The sequence below is a fragment of the Anarhichas minor genome, unplaced genomic scaffold (genome assembly GCF_050575085.1).
Source record: "Anarhichas minor isolate MPS153535 unplaced genomic scaffold, ASM5057508v1 ptg000027l, whole genome shotgun sequence".
NCBI classification, from domain to species: domain Eukaryota; kingdom Metazoa; phylum Chordata; class Actinopteri; order Perciformes; family Anarhichadidae; genus Anarhichas; species Anarhichas minor.
This window is the reverse complement of record NW_027466473.1, coordinates 16,101,456-16,118,544: the sequence shown is the minus strand read 5'-3', so window position 1 is coordinate 16,118,544 and position 17,089 is coordinate 16,101,456. Positions and strand designations below refer to the sequence as shown.

Sequence of the window (17,089 nt, the reverse complement as noted above, 5' to 3'; positions counted from 1 at the left end):
CCGATTTCAATCCAACCTGTGGCAAAAATACGGAGTGCTGCAGGTTTTTGGTTGCCTGTGTTAGACCGCCTTCTCCGGAGTCTGGCACGAGAGAAAGGGGAAGAGCAGAGGGCTTTTAAAAGTAAAATAAACTCACCTCCTAAATAGAGAGAAAGCAGAACCGGCTGTGTCTACTGCGTTTGTCGGACTTGTCTTCATTTTCAGGCTCCCATGGACCTCTGACCCATGCCAAGAGAAAACCCAAACAAACCACAGTGCTACTACTGTCACTTTACTCTAAATTAAGAACCACATGGGAAATCCTGAAATAGCCATATGCACTTCTCATGATGCCCATTTTAGGGGAGAGAAGCCAAGACAGGGGTATGATAAGAGCCCTTCTTCCTGTGCAACATGAGGCCCTGCGCTTTTGGTTATTCCAGAAAAAGAGAATCTAGAGTAGCCTGGAAGTCTGGAGCCCTGATAAAGAGGAGATGCTGGCGAGATGCAGAAGAGAGACGAGACTCAGAGTGCTGTCTGGGAGCCGAGCAGCTGCTGTCAGTAGGGCTGATAGATGGGATGCCTCTGTGCAAGCAACGGTAGACAAATTTAGACTAAAACACACAACCGAGGCATGTGGTCAAATACTGATTTTTTTTTTTTGTGACCACCTTATTTTGAAAGGATATCTTTGAAATATAAGTCTTCCTTTCACAAGTGGACAGAAGTGTGAGATAGATGCACATACATACACAACACCACCTAGTCTCCAAGGAGAAGAAGGAAAGCACCCTGTTACCTTCTCTACTCCACCCAATCCTGCAACTTACATGAAGCTTTCAAGTGCTGAGAATAGAAAAAGTTGGCCGATGGACATTTTGACAAACACATGGAGATATTTATAAAGACATCTGTTGATAAACAGGTTAAGCTTCCATAGAGGACAAAGATTCATTTAAGTTGTTGACAATTTTGTGATTTACAAATGTCACACATGCCTCAACATGCACTCGTTCTTTTTTTACTGACATCAACAATAACGATGCCCGCACCGCCGCGCACCCCGATGATGACTTGCATACAGTAGATACGATGTGGAATCCAAGAATAAGGCACATCAGGCTGTAAACGCCAACTTTTCTCTGCCTGCCAACATGCCTGCGGAGGCTTTCAAGTTTCCATGCTTTCATCAGTTTTAGGATGTGTACAGTGAAATATGGATCCATTCATGTGACTTCTCTGCAAACATATGACCGGAGCGTATCTGGCATATTATATCTTCACTGCTGTGATGTTTTTTTAGATTAAATACATTGAGTAAGTGTTGACTTGGTAATGAGAAAGTATATGATGTGTACTAGAGCTCAGAGGAACATGTGTGAAATAATGATTACATAGATGGTACACTATGCTGTACACTGTATATTAAATAGACCAATACTCTAACTGCTAATAACTTTAACTGCTACTTACTTGACCAGAACAGATATTCTATCATCTCTGACTGTCTGTGTGTAAGTTCTCTCGCATAGAGCATAAAGTGCCAACGATTTCTCCTCACGTACAGCATGTTTTTTGGCACAGAAATGTCCTGCTTTGGGTGCATCTCACAGCTCTGAGGCAGTTGTTTTCAGCAATAATGTCCTGAGGGGGACATGAGTGTCTGTAGAATATATTTCATGACAATCCATCCAAAAGTTAAGGAAATATTTTACTCAAAACCAAAACTGTCAACCTCACGGTGGAGCTAGATCAAAAAGTCAGGGGATCGCCAAAGACATTAAGATCCATCCTCCGAGTATCATGAATGTCTGCACCAAACATCACAGGAATCCAACAGTTGATGAGTTTCAGTCTGGATCAAAGAGTTGGACTGACCGACTGACCTACAGACAGACATTTACCATCTGTAGAGATGCATGGCTAACAACATCAAACATTAAATCTGGGGTTTGCTTGCTTTTCGCGGTTGCATATCACCGTAAATAGAACGATGTCAACAACTCCTTGGATGCACAAACCTCTGCCAACACTGACATGTTTCTCCAGTTTGCTCTAACGCTGTTTAACTCTGAGGTATCATTCATTCAACTGAAACTTAACATTTATTTCTGATCCTGTAAACATTCTGTTAGCATTTAAAATACGTGTTTTGGGAGCAGATGTTTACCATTCCACACAGATGTCCGCAGTTTCTTATCGCCGGGCTACGGTCACTTTATCATGTGCTTTCTCTCTCTGTTACTTTAAATGTAATGGCCATAAACATGTGTCATCTATTGGCCCGAAATCCCAGCTCACCACTGAAACCGAACCGTTCCTTAGTGCACAGCCTGCCTGTCCACCAAATCGAATCGAAAAGGTTTACTCAGATCGGGCCCTTGCTGTGCTGACGTCACAACAGCTCAAATATGGAAAAGTCTTCATATTGTTGCTGCTACAGCCAAAGCCGTTTTAACACGGGAGAGAGAAATTTCCACTTGTCCACACCACATTCCAGCCCTCACACTGAAAAACACACGTCTCCTCTCCAAGCTGAACCCTATATCCCCTGCTGCAAAAACTCACGCACTCTCGTGCACAGATCTTTTCAGGATACGTTGCCTGTGAAACCCAGGGAGACAGGTGACATGTCGAGCTGCACTATCCAGACCAAATGTGAAGCAGCGTTAGGTATCCCAGGAATCTAAATATGTCTCTCTTGAAATATTTGACACAGAGGCTCCGAAACGTGACGCACCACAAAAGAAATTGGGGGAGAAGAGGGAGGACCGGTGGCCGAGGCCAACTCTCCGACTCCACACAGCACTGCATGGTGTCAAGGAGGAAGAAAACTGTCAAGGTGCGACAAGAAGGATTCACTTGACCTCGATTAAATCCAGCCTGCTTACTTTCACATGGGCACACCGATGAAAGCAGCTGGAAAGGCGACATCTGTATGACCAACTACAACCTCTCTGTACTGCGAAACTGTGTTTTGATGCATATACGGCCATTTTTCATTCAGTACTACTGCATCTTCTCCTTTAAAATCCAAACGTGTGTAAGCATTCAGAGCAGGTCGTTAACACTGGACAAATTGAGAACAAGGTTTTTGAATAACTATGTTTTATTTCTTGCAAAACAGAGGAGAAAAGAATATGGCTCTGGTGCCAATGTGATGTTGACAGAAATAAGAAGCTGTTGCACCACGGCATGCTGGCTCTGACGTACAGCTGTTATCTATAATTTGTTACTTTTAGGCTTGTGCTACAGCTTAACATGGGGTTGCAAATACATTTTGGTGAAAGGGGATAAAGTGACTAATAATTTCAATCTGTTTATACAAAGAGAGAAATGTCCACCACAGGTATGTCACTGAGAAGTTAAAGCTCTTTTCTTTTCTTTTCTTTTTAAATCACAGCAGAACTACTCAGCCGATTAACTAATGTGTACTTTTCTTGTTTAGCATCTTATTCCCACTGCACCAAGTGAGAAGGAGAAATGAGGAGCAGTGAATTGCAGTTCTGGGCCGTACACTGACGTAGACTGCGAGGCTCCACGTCTCACCACAGCTGATCTGATACAGCGCAGAAAGGATCCACTCATGCCAACCAGACACTGGAGTACAGATCTTAGGAGAACATTTATATGCTATGTAATGAGCCATGCCTCAGTCGTTAAAGCGTAGTATGGGAACGTTTTCCAGCGATGCAGTGGAGGGTAAACCCAGCTCACCTCGTCTTAGCCACCTATTTATTTGCGGAGCAGAGTTTATACTCATCTTAATGGCATGTGTTCATGGTGGATATGAGTAGCTGGTGTCAAATAGATGTAAGCTGAAATAGAACCTTTTGAGGGAATAAAGGCCTGAATGAATCAGTTATACTTGTCATGTGCTCTACTCAAGTACCATCTTATGATACAGTATTTGTACTCTATTTGATTATTTTGATTTTAGAGGACTTTTTATTTCAATCCACTACACTAAGGAGGTACAGTTGGCACTTTTTACCTCTACTGGTCTGAAGTTAATTTGCAAGTAAAGGTTTTATATAGGCTATGAAACATAAGATCATTTAATATGATCCATTGTTACAGATTTAAGTACCTATTAAGATGTTATTCTAAGCAACATCAACCAAAACTCTATCAACAATTGAATACGTCAGACTGAAAGAGGTCAATGTGCATTGTGAGTACTTTCACTTTTGATACTTGTGTTTTTCTGCTAATACTGCTTTATTTCTTTACTGAAGTAAGAATTTGATTGCAGGACTTTTCATTGTAATGGAGCGTAAATGTGCACGTTTACTTAATCAAGTAGTTGATTTTAATGCTTTTTCCACCACTGCCTTGTAATAACATTGGGCAATACACACTAGGCCCATTTTAAGCATTTTATGGAGTTCCATGGAAGTAATTGGCCCTTTTATTGCCTAAATTGCCGATTCAAAGCAGTTATTCTCCCTGAATAATGTCTGAAATACTAGTTGTAGTGATAGTGTTACAGTCTAATTATCTATATAACATTTACAGATACATTAATAAATTTAAAAAAGTCCATTTATGAGCAACAGGCCTCCCTCGCCCCTATAAAAGGGAGAAACTATAAACCCAGAGGTCAGAGCAGCGCTATTAGTTAATCGCAGCGGCCTAATTATATCCCCTCATAAATAAACAGCATTGTTCCACTCACCGACCCTGAAGCCCTGTCCGATGAGCGTGTCGGCCGCCTGCCCGTTCTCTGCGATCAGCGTGGTGTTGTTGCCCTGCTCGCAGGTATCCTGACACTGTCCCTTCAGGCAGATCCGCTTGCAGATGAGAGGAGCGATGACCACCTTGAAGCGCTCCCGTGTGGAGGAGCGCTCCGTGCACCACACCAGCCTGTGGACGCTCAGCCAGATGACAAGCAGATGGGAGATCAGAATGGGCATCCTGGCATCCTTCGCTGCCCTCCACAGAGGCCCAGGGACATTAAATCACAAGCTGAGGGGTTCAGCTCCAGCTCAAACGCGCGTGCTTTGTTAACCTGAGGAAGATTTTTGACGTCTCGTGCGTTGGAGGAAGAAAAAAAAAGAAGGAAAAAAAGCGCGTCCTCCCTCCTGCTTTCTCCTTAAGGAAAAACAAATTAAATTACTTCCCTTGCGTAACCAAGTGATCCATGAGGAAAACAGACACGTTTGACATCTTTAAGAAGTTTATTGTTGCCCTCGTTGCTGTTTTCTAAAAGTTTCCCGTCGCTTTTGTCGCTCTTCCTCCTTCTCGCCTGTTGCTTTGGAGAGTAGGAGAGAGTGCGTATGTGGGTTTGGGAGAGAGAGAAAGAAGGGAGGAGAGGAGAAGGGGTGAGCCAACCCTCTCTGGAGAAAACCTGGCTACGGGCCAGCCAGGCGGTGCAGGAGCAAAGCTGAAAGTGGTTTCCTTGTTGGTTATTTCTCTCCAACACCCCCCCCTCCTCTCCTGCCCGCGCACAGACCCCCACTCTGCAAATCATAGCTGCACAGCTGTGTGTGTGTGTCACTCTGAGAATAAAAACATACTGACATGTAATGATGTATTGCTGTATACACCTGTGTTTGATTAGTTTATTATGTGTAAAAGTACTAAAATGAGCATGTGACTTAGCGATGGACAGTTATAAATCAGCCAGCCCTATGACTCAATTCTGCATTATATTTCTGAATTTCTTAGAAAATATATCATCATCTTTCTTTTTGTTTAGCCTTGTGTTGATACTTAGCATCAAGTAACTATATTACTTTTTTAAGTCTTGCAAGTCGGTCAAAGCGTGGAGACATTTTCTGCGATGGTCATCAGGGTCATAATGAGGTCATATGACTCCACCTGAAAGGATGCAGCCAGGTGGACATCTGCTTTGTCTCGTGATAGTTCAACATTTAGCTTATTCCCCTCGAAACAAAAGTATGTGACATCTGCACAACAGCTTTACAGATGTGTGTTGCATGTGCGTTGAGTTCACAGGTCAGTTTATCTGCTACCACATCAGTATATCTATCGCAAATGGCAAACCACAAAAATGATTGCCCTTTTCAACATGTCCGTATTTTTCCTGATGATAGATAAAATGCTCAAACGCTTTATTTAAGAAAAGGCCACGATAAAAAAAAAAACACCAAACTTAAACCAAAACATCTGCATAAAATGTTCATCTAAATAAAAGTTGTAAGCAGTGAAACGTACGTACAAATCAAAATGTAAAGCCTCAGTTTTGAAAAATGGTGAAAAAAACTTGCGAAACTACTTAAACTTTTTATTTAGAGGTTAATATACACACACAGTTGGTTCAAACTCTATCGTGAGCTTCCTGTGTGTAGTTAGTAACTACAATCGTCAGATCAATGCTATGGAAAATGAGTAGAAAATGAAATAAAGAGAGAGAGAGAGAGAGAGAGAGAGAGAGAGAGAAAGAAGTCACTTCCGCTCCAAAAAGTGAGTGTTTACCTTCAGTCGCTGAGGAAATGACTGCATGGGCCTGCAGAGTTCACAGGCCGCTCTCACATTTCTCTCTGCCTCTGGTACTCGCCATCACTACATCATCGGCTGCCAAGAAACACACACACACAATGCAAATACATCGTAGCTCAGACATAAACCACCCCAAGATAAGATACAAGATAGTTACTTCCCTTCTGAAAACTGAAACCTTAGTGTCACTCACTGCATCAGATAATCATGACAAACAGGAAAGAGAAATACACAGATGTATTACACAACCTAAAGATAAAACCCGCTTCTACATGAGAAAAAGTATCAACGCCACAATGTAAGTGTGCGCAAGTACGATCAACAGTAAGAATAAAAGCACTCACTATGCTGCAGACTGGCCCATGTCAGTGTTATGGTGCTATATATTATATAACTGGATTGTTATTACAGATTAACACCAGTATAGAAGTTCTAGTTCTAGTACCAGTACTAGAAGCACATCCTAATGATCCTTTCCTTTTCCCTCTCTAGCTGATGTCATTAAAATAGCTGTTGTGACTTGTTTGGATGCACCTTTCTCTCACCAACCACAGAGGCGCTTCACCAAGTTGTTGTTTTTTCATGAATCACAAGCTCGGCTGTGTGAACTTCAGGGAAATGTCGTCTTTGTGCGCCTTCTGCAGCACTTGCTTCAACTTGAAGTCATTTGTTGGAACAAATTTGCATCCTTCCAAGTGAGTCTCCGGGTTAACTTCAATCCGTTTCAGAAAAAATAAAATAAAATAAAAAAATAGTCAAATCCATACGAGGGCTTGACATATTCTTTAGATCAACCAAATGTAGGTCTTAACACCCACTGGGCCCCGAGGTCTGTTAGTTTAACGAACGTTGGTTTGATTTATTCCAATCAGATTATCAATTTGTAATTAAGCTGCTTTGGATATTCCTGCTCCACCGAAACATCACCAAAAACACTAGAAAAAAGTTAAATTAGTTTCATACCAAAGGCCACCTCAAATAGCAGTTTGTGTGTATGAACACAGCGGTCGTTGCTCAGCATCGGGAGGAGAGCAAAGTGTTATTTGAGACCTGTGTTTGGGCGCGTCAACAGCACCTACACAATCTGTTTGGCAACGTTTCAGAGCGTAAACTCTCCTCCGGGGTTTATGTGATGTTCCTGTCAAGATACAACGAAACAAACTGACTGAAACTGAAGTAATAACGCTGGGATGAACAGACTGGGATGATCTCAAATTAGCACGTATTCGTGGTCTTAGCTGTGGGCAAATTGCCGCATTGTCAATCTATTTAGTGAGTTTACTGCCGTTATAAGGAAGCTCTTTGTAATTTCATCTACGGAATAAACAGCCACAGAAAAAGAAGAAGTATAAACAAGGCCCTTTAATAGAGTAACATTTACAGCAGGTAACAGAGTGAATGTGATGTGGAGGAATATATGTCGGACACAGATGCATTAAAAAATTAATTTCACATTTTAACACTGACTTTTTTTTTTTTTTTTTAGGAAGAATGCCATTTCTGTTTAAACCTACATGCAAAGGCTCCCTCTGTAGGTAATACAAAAAACAATAAATATGATTATATGGGACTACCATGGCAAATCGTATGCTGGGTATACAGTAACAGATATTTAACATTTTTTGTGCCGTTTAAAATGACTCACACTTGTAAATGTACACAGAGTAGTTACACGGGGATCGTTATAGTTGCATACGTGGTAAATGACACCAGAGACCTACAGTATAGCTCAAAAGGCTGAGAAGATTAATGCTCTGCTGTTGACCCATGATGCATCAGTCGAGTCACATCAGGAAGAATTTCATTAAGAGTATATGTAATTACATTGCATGTTAGAATACTGACGTTTTCATAGCACGTTACTTTTTCTTTTAAGTCGTTGCACGTTAACTTTTCCACAAATGTTAAACCCTCATTAAACCAGATAAAATGGCTAAAACTACATTCTTATGTACAGAAACCGCCCGGGAGGCAATCGATGCCGGCGGAGGGACAGAAATGCACATGCGAGCACCCAAAATCCGTCCCACTAGGACTTGCTGGTTACATTAATACAGGTCCAGAAAAGGGAAACGCTTTCCAGACAAACGGTAGCAGCTTGCACAAAAAAGCGGAATGCTAAGATATGGTCCGTAAAAGAGAGATGAAAGTCAAGACTGGAGAAACAGTTCGCGCTGTTGATCCGGGAGCATCCTGATGCCAACTGACTGTGCCCTCTAACAGATAGATAAATGTACAGATACCTTCCAAATGAGATACGCTTGATGCAGATCACTTCAATTTGTCCGAGGACAGAGTAGAGCGATCAATATCGTGATACGAGACTAGATATCGTCTTAGCTTCAGGATATCCTCATAAGCATTACAGTAAAGTGATGTCATTTTCTGAACATAGCCGTTTAATTGTTCTAGACGCTCCATTATTTGCTTTAACCTACTTAGAAATTATATCTACGCTACTCATGATTATTTATCAAATATCTCATTGTGTACATTTTTGGTATATTGTGGTTTAACCCCATAATTTTGTTGCAATATCGATACTAACCTGACTAACTGACCATTTATTTGAGTTAATAAATATTGTGTAAAAAAATATTCAAAAACTCAAATATTATCGATTCATCAAGATTAAAAGCTAGACGTGAAGGCCAGGACATCTCTGCAGCATGACAATACTAAATTAAAAAAATGGTATTTTGGCAAACATTTTGCATTTAATGAGTATTGTAATTTCGATAAAAAAGCAGCCCTATATCCATCTCAGCTCAGTGTGTTGGCAAAAGCATGCCTAATTAGAAACTGAAGACAATTCAACAGCAGATCCAAACTCTCTAATATGTGAAACTATAAAAAAACTGATCAACACGATCAGAGTCGTAATGTCCAGGTGGGAACTATCTTGAACAGCAGCAGCAGTGACTCGGTTGATGGTCGAGTGTGTGCGTTCAAGGCACTTATATTTTAGAAGTGAGGAAAACGGCTCTTGTCCACTTCTGCCATCAATTTCCCAAATTATTGCCGGGGCGTTGGCAAAAACAGCAACTCTGTGCCGAGAACAACCTGTATGCTCCTGCTGCCGCTTTTTGAATGTCTGAAAAAGAAGACTCACTTCTGAAGAATGTGCAGTGGATATTTCAATCTTTTTTTTTGTGTCATCTAAGAGTGTAAATCATTAAAAATGCCAGATATAAACAGATCTCAAAGGCCAGGGTTATATGTAGCCTGAGTATTCACTTCAACAGCATGGAACAGAGATGACCGAATCCATCCATCATGTCTAGAAACTACAAACATCTTATTCCATGTTTTTCATCCGGAGAAGGTCTCACGGTAAGAATGCCAACAAACAGCTTCTCCTTAAATCAAGCCCTACACACAGTCCACCACCGAGCTGTCGTCCTCCTCGGGTCCCCACTCCCCAAACCTCATCTGAGGGGACGGAGCTGCCGGGTGGAGGTTGTTAATGTCGTCCATGGCATCTGGGTCCGCCTCCTCGGTGGGAGCGATCCCCATGTGACCGCCTTCCTCCCGGTGCGTGCGGATGTGCTTCCGCAGCGCCGCGGGCTCCTTGAAGCTGCGGTTGCAGAAGGGACAGCAGCACGGCCTCTCTCCGGTGTGGATGAGCTGGTGGTGTTTGAGATGCTGCAGGCGGCTCAGGCGCTTCCCGCAGATGGCGCACACGTAGGGTTTCTCTCCGGTGTGCGTGCGCCGGTGTTTGCGCAAACCGTCCAAGTGGCGGAAGCAGTTTCCACACTCGGAGCAAGAGTACGGCTTCTCGCCTGTGTGTATGCGCAGGTGGGTTTTAAGCGCCCCTGACTCGCGGAAGCGACGGCCGCAGACTCCACACGGGTAGGGCTTCTCTCCGGTATGGATGCGGATGTGCTTCTTCAGGCTGGAGATCAGACGGAAGGTCTTTCCACACTCCAAGCAGTGGTGAGGACGATCTGGAGAGGGCTCCCCTATCGTGTCGGAGGCCGAAGGTCCCGCAGAGTCCTCCGCTCTGCCTGGCGAAACACTGTCTACCCTCCCGGCTCCGGCAGTCCTGGCCAATTGTTTCTGTCCATCGAGTCCGCCCTGCTGCAAGGCACTGTTGCATTCTCGCACCGGTCTTTGGTGACGAAGAGGGTGAGTAAAGGAACGCTGGGAGACTCCCTCCCCTCCAACTTGAACGTAGCCAAGGTCACCGTCCCCGGCTCTGTTGTCACTACGCAAACCAGGTTCCTTCCTGCTGGGCTGACCGGAGCCGGCTCCCTGCTCCTCTTTAATCTCAAACCCGGACGCTCCACCTGGTCCCTGAGACTGCCTCTCATCTTAAGACAAATAGAAAGATGCAGAGATGGTTAACGTAGAAGCATTACTAGATCATATCATAATTTGAGACCATGATTATTAAGTATAACACACACACACACACACACACACACGGTACACATTGAAGATCTACCTTGTCTGCTGGAATCGGAGCACATATGAGACGCGTTGGAAGCAAAGGAGTCCAGAGCGTGGTTAGTCACAGAGCCATCGGGTTGGATCGAAAGCTGGCACATTTTGTAGTCGTCTCTGGGCTCAAACCCATGAAGCGAATCATCCACAGAGCCACTGAGGCCCATGTCCACACCGGCTCCGTTCACATTTCGGCCGTTCTGGTGGTCCCGGTCCAGGTCTGAAGTCATGGAAGCCATGGAAGACAGCGATGAGGCGAAGACGGACTGACTGATTGACTGAGGGCCCGTGTATGAGATCTGGAGCTGGTCTATGAGCTTCTGAGCACTGCAAAGACACTCCTGCAAAGTCTTCAACTCCCTCTCCGACACTTCAAGGCGCACTTTGAGTCTCTCGTTCTCCTGTTCCTTGTGTAGCAACTCCTGTTGAGTCTCATTGAGCACGAGCACCACTTCACCCAGAAGAGTATCCACAGCAGCGGACATGGCCGTTTGAATGGTCGGTGCGAGACGTGACTTCAGAGAGGTTATGGTCACGCCGCCCTGCGGGGCTCCGTATCCAGCCTTATCCGCTTTCCGATCATAACAAGACTCTACCCCGGTCCTGTCGGCGACGTTGATTATACTTTGTTTACGATTCCCACTGTGGACTGAGCTGTTGCCACTATTAGAAGAGGAATCCATGCTACCAGCGTAGCCTGTCCTCCTGGCAGTCATGATTTTTAATGTAGTTAGCTAGCTTTAATTCAGTTAGCTAACGTTTACTGGCTATGCTAAGTTTGAATGTGCTACTAAGATCTGTCCAAAAATATCAACAAACTGGATGAATCATGCGAAAGTATACTGCTGTGATATGTTAGAGCAATGAGTCGAGTGGCACCGATCACATCCGTCTCATTATCTGATTAACTGTCGTCGCTGACAAACACAATCAACTCTGTGAGGTGCGACTCTTTGCGGGGCCTGGCTCCGCTAGCTAACGTTAGCCCGCTAGCTTCAAAAACTAACAAACGACAGTCGGTCAAAGACGTACTCTTGCAAACAGTGTGTCTCTGCGGGTGAAACGCGCTGGTGGTCTCAAACGTTGATATTCAAGTCCGTAAATAAGTGTTGAAAGACTTTGATACCATGGCCCTCAGCAGCGACTCACCCATTTCCAGCTTCTGTCCAGAACTCGGCAGAACGCTGTACGCTGAGGCCTGTCGCACACGAATGACGTCGACAAAGGCGATCCGTGCAAAATTTGATGTGCCCTGGGTATTGACTTGAAGGGGTCTTTCTGCCCTTCAGCAGAGCCTACATAGAAGCCAGAGTTGCGTGGCTTTCCCTTATCTTTGATTATATTAAATGGACCACATTTAGCAACATATTCAACTACTTTACCAAAAGAAACACCAAGCAACTGTTACTTGATCACACAGCAAAAACACAACAACTGCACATACACTGAACTAGCAGCCAAAGAAGAGGAAAAATAAACTTCACCTTTTTACAGCCGTAACCATAAATGATGTCTTATCTTTGCTGTTTTGTGGTCAAAGTGTTCAAGGGAATACATGCTGCTACTACTCCAGTGTCTCAGGATCATTTGAATCAATTTCAGCAAACTGTTTTCATTTACATAGCATGGAGGAACATTTGTAGTGGGCCTTCCTTCAGCATCGAGGAGCCTATCCTCATCCATCCATGTGTAGACATGGTGGATGTCTCGTTCTGGTGGATGAATCATGGTACTATACTCATCCTGTAGGCATTGAGCTTCAATACAGGCAGGTGTCCTCATGGACCAATGGTTCATGGTTTTCTTTGAATGGGAACCTTTATAGGGCCTTTCAAAACAAAAATATATGGAATTAATACCATTGGTGACATGTAAATTAAATTAAATGATGCCTACAGTTACCTGAGAACAAAAGGGACAGATGGAATACAAATGTACCCAAATGGCCAACCTTAACATGCCTCCACTAAAATCTCTCCAACTTTGCGCTTACATATACCTAGTTTCATTCTGATGCTCACACCTCTGCTGAAATCTCACGTGTTACATTTATTATGATACCAAGATTATTAAAAAAAAACTTGTAGGCGCAGACACTGACTCACAACTTGAGCATGACTTTTTCGTAGAGGGGCTCTGCGCTAGAGGCCTAGTGTTTAAGAGGTTGATATCTATTTGGACAATAGAAACAGGAATGAATGAAATATTTTAAATAATAAAATATATGCTAATTAGCATAAGACTTAGTGACCTGTATGTGACGAGTTGGGACGAAAACCTGTTGGAAGTCGGGTTAGTCACTTGTCTCTTTTATTCAAGCCTGACTCCATGTCTGACAAATTTATTTGTCTTTTCTTTTGTCTTAGTTGCGTCTATGTCCAAGTGTAATATGCATCCTGTTTGTCAGCCTGTAAGATTGAATTCGGGGTGAAATGATATCAAACTTCATGGCAGTGCAGCAGCCTTTTGCGGAGAAAAGCTGAAGTTTTGCTCTTTTCTATCTAAAATTATAACTCCACGGTTCAAAATTGAAAGCACCCGCAGGCCATCGACCTCTCCGTGGGTTATGCAAACTCGGAAAATGCCGAACAAGTTTACAGATTATCCCACAGTCCTGTGAACAAAGGATGCTGTGAAACTGGCCAAATGTATCATGAATTCTCTGATGCTTCGCAGATGAACCGCTCATTGTCACAGTGCAATTCATTATGAAAAGTAATTACTGTCACCCACACCCAGTTGTGTAACTGAAAAGAAACAGACTTCGCCTGCCTTTTATTATTTTGGGCTCTAGGAGGCACTATAGGCTGTTTTAATATGACTGATACGGTCAAGCCCTACATTAATTATCTCCTCTTAGAATGACTCCTCACCAACACGAATAGACTGAGCACATTAACAGTTCATTTAAGTTCATGCTTTTTTGTTGTTATTATTTGTTCAGACAGATAAGGTGAATCATCAGGCAATACAGGCCACTGAATACTTCCAGAAGAATAAATTGAAAACGTCTGTTGCAGGGCTTCCTTCCTGCATCTCTTTATCAGCAGCTGGATCTTTTAGAGACGAAATACATTTTCTAAAAGTGAACTAGTAAAGAAGAATCTTGTTAATTCTAGTTTTATGGACCACATTTGCCTCATTCAGGGAGTGAATGGGACAAAGTTGACGCCTCAAATTATGTTTCTTTTCCCCCAAGGCTGTTGAAAAATAATGATCTACTTGACGATTCATTTGTGAAATGTGCATTATTGGGCCAATAGCCGATACGTTGCCATGATCTTATCTTTAAGATCAACTTTAAATCAAACACTATTTGTTCTGCCGATCTTACTAAAACAGAACCTTGTATCATTTTTATCTGCTTCCATTTCATATATAAAAATAATTGAATCCATACGCACTCGTTTCTGATGAGGAAAGCAGACCCATCTCAGCCACACAGTGGTTGGGTTAAAAGTGACCTGGTCCACGGCAAAGAGATTGTGGGATTATGTAACAAACCATCTAACAGTTACCATCTGCTTGAACTCGTGTCACTTCCAGAGTCACAACAGAAATATTTCTTACTCAGTGACTTCACCTCGGTTTCCGACTCGCTCACATTGCCTGTCACACCATCTTTGTTCCTATGACCTTATTAGAAGTGTTGTGTCACAGTTTCTGTCATGGGCTTGTTGTGGATGAACTCTTTTCAGACCTACAACTGACTCACTTCACCATAAACATGAATTATCATAAAATAAAGCAAAGCAGTATTGGAGTCATATGTAATACATAAACACAACCCGTATCACACAGTAAACCCACATCCCCCCCCCCCCCCCCTGTGCAAATATGTGCATGTCCTCCACACTGACACACCCACTATTAACTCACCCACAGACAAATGCTCTTACCAGACAGAAAGAAAATACACAATAATGATATCATATAAAAGTAATAAATCATTTATCTTGGGGGAAAAATAGTTACTCGTGATGTAATACCTCTCAACATGTCGGTTCCTGCAAAATCATATGAAAGAGAGAAGAGATATATGTGAATACTAAAGCAGGAATAAGGCACATACAGTCAGTAAAATGTCAACTGACATTCTCAGTTAAGCAGACTTTGACTGAGGTGTTGTTTCTCAGCAGCTGACTGAAGTTATTTCTTCTGCTGCAGGACAATGCGAGCTAATCTTGGTCACTTTTATTTGCAGACTGAGCTCAAAATCAGAGTGGAGATGTGAGCGGACAGCTGGATTTATGGCCACAGCTGTCACATAAAGTTTCTTTACCACATGTCACATCAACAAAACATCTTGTTCAGTTCTTCTCTTTCCTGGAAGCGCTGAGTGAAGTTTTCTTGTTGTGATGTTGGTGTTCTCTCAAGTTAGTTGCCACCACTTGTTATTTTACCTCTTATTTTCAACCCATTTCTTTTTTTTTTTTTAAAGAAAAGTACCAGCATGGCAATTTCACACATTACAAATCATTTCTGGTACAAGTCTAGTCAGGTCAATATCCGGCCTTTTGGTGAACAGATGCACAACCGTTTGAGTCCTTTCAGTTTTGCTGCAGTGTTTGGAGTTTAGTCATATATATCATAGGATTTAGGTGAGAGGTTATGTGGCTAAATGGGATGTGCTGTCTGGAGCCACTGGCATATGTCAGTGATGATAAATTCCAATGAATCAATGCCCTGACACAGAGGTTTCACAATCCTATTTAATTTCCCTCAGCCTTAAAAGGAAAACAAGAGCTCATTAACAAGCGAGACACGCTCTGAAAAACCTGCACACCACAAAGGAATGTAATCCACTTGGTTCACTTCACCAGAAAATGAGATAGCACTGATGTAACTAATAGCAGACTCTAGTAATACCACTAACAGCACACACACACACACACACACACTCAGTCACTCACAGTACTAGACCATTTAGCAAGGAGGAGGGGATCTGGAGCAGAAGGTTCGGGAATAAGTGGGGACTGTGGGAGGGCAGAAAGAAGGAGGTGATTGTTGGGGAGACGGGAAACGTATAAAGGTGGAGAGAGCCAGAGAGGGAGCAAGTGGAGAAAAGACGAGGAGGAAGGAGCTTCTTCACATTTCGATAGAGATTATACAAACTTTTGCGAAAAACAGGTAAGTTCATATCTTTTAATATTTTACATATTTTCACTCTTAACACAATCGAACAGAGCTTAGCTGTAGCAAAAGCAACAAAGAGCACAGAATTAATTAGTATTCAATAGTGGCTCCCGCTCCGTTTTCAATGAAGTCAAACACAGATTTATGTTTGGAGATTTATGAATGTGCTTCATTGTTACCTCTGTATGCATGTCCACCATAGAGCATATTTCAGGTATCTTTGTGTGGATTATTGTGGAAATAGCTCAAGCAGCTTTCCTGTAACTGGATCCTGCTGACAGGGCTGAGTTGAATCTTGGGTGTGTAGGCATGTGGACTTGTTGTGCAATACCGCCTGGAATGCTGAATTAGAGTGAAGTACCTCCAAATCTGAACAAATGAGGATTAGTCCTCGCAGCTATGTATACAAGACCATAAATCATCGGCAAACATGCCACAAAATTTAAAAAAACATTTCAACTAATTAAGTGTCCACAGTTTTGTCATTTGCTTACTCAAGAAAACGGTGTGCTCTGGTTTTGAGGAAAACAGTTAAATGCATAGGTTTTATATTTTCCAGCAGATGCTCAGGCTCACATTGAAGCCATTTGTTTTATTCCCTGCAGTCATATAATCTCTAAACGACAGCATCAGCAGAGAAATAACTATGTCCTCATTCGGGATCTTTCATGCAAGAAAAAAATGCAACTGACTCTGAATGTACATTTTGTTGGAAACCCAAGGGGGCTGATGCTTTTCATTCCTATGAAAAATAAAAAATAGATTTTTCCAGCTAACTGATGGAATTTTACTTTTTCTGATTTCCAGATAGCTCAATGGCTACCAACAGGGACCTTGCTTTCACCCTGGGGATCGTTTGCCTGGTTCTCAGAGGATACTCTCCCCTGCCTACCACATCGCAACTTGCAGAGACGAATTCCACGAGACCTCTGACACCACGTGGGTTTATGACAGAGACCTTTGAGTTCCCCACAGAGGACTACTCTCAAATGGAAGAAAACCCAGTTACCCCTCCACGGAATACAGTGTCTCCATATGGAAAGACCCCTAAGCGATGTGACTA

At 42.7% G+C, this 17,089-nt stretch overlaps 2 protein-coding genes across 2 annotated transcripts in view; both read right to left on the bottom strand.

Moving 5' to 3' along the window:
• Positions 1-5,211, bottom strand: part of ltbp3 (latent transforming growth factor beta binding protein 3) — a 28,230-nt gene extending 23,019 nt beyond the window's left edge. The window contains exon 1 of the mRNA XM_076102554.1: positions 4,658-5,211. Coding sequence (XP_075958669.1) covers positions 4,658-4,895 — 238 coding nt within the window. The 5' untranslated portion in view covers positions 4,896-5,211. The remainder of the gene's footprint in view (positions 1-4,657) is intronic.
• A 2,577-nt stretch (positions 5,212-7,788) lies between these two features.
• Positions 7,789-12,088, bottom strand: LOC142960133 (uncharacterized). The gene is made up of 2 exons (XM_076101774.1): positions 10,892-12,088; positions 7,789-10,757 (listed from the first exon to the last, which is right to left on the bottom strand). The coding sequence occupies exons 1-2, from the start codon at positions 11,604-11,606 to the stop codon at positions 9,817-9,819; spliced, it is 1,656 nt and encodes a 551-aa protein (XP_075957889.1). The 5' UTR covers positions 11,607-12,088; the 3' UTR covers positions 7,789-9,816.
• Between the last annotated feature and the right edge of the window lie 5,001 nt (positions 12,089-17,089).

What these genes read in the sequence shown, in the direction of transcription:
- LOC142960133 (XM_076101774.1), bottom strand. Translation starts at nt 11,606, where the DNA reads ATGACTGCCAGGAGGACAGGCTACGCTGGTAGCATGGATTCCTCTTCT. An exon ending in CTCCGATTCCAGCAGACAAG is followed by an intron (nt 10,758 to 10,891) that starts GTAGATCTTCAA and finishes ATTTGTCTTAAG; the next exon opens with ATGAGAGGCAGTCTCAGGGA.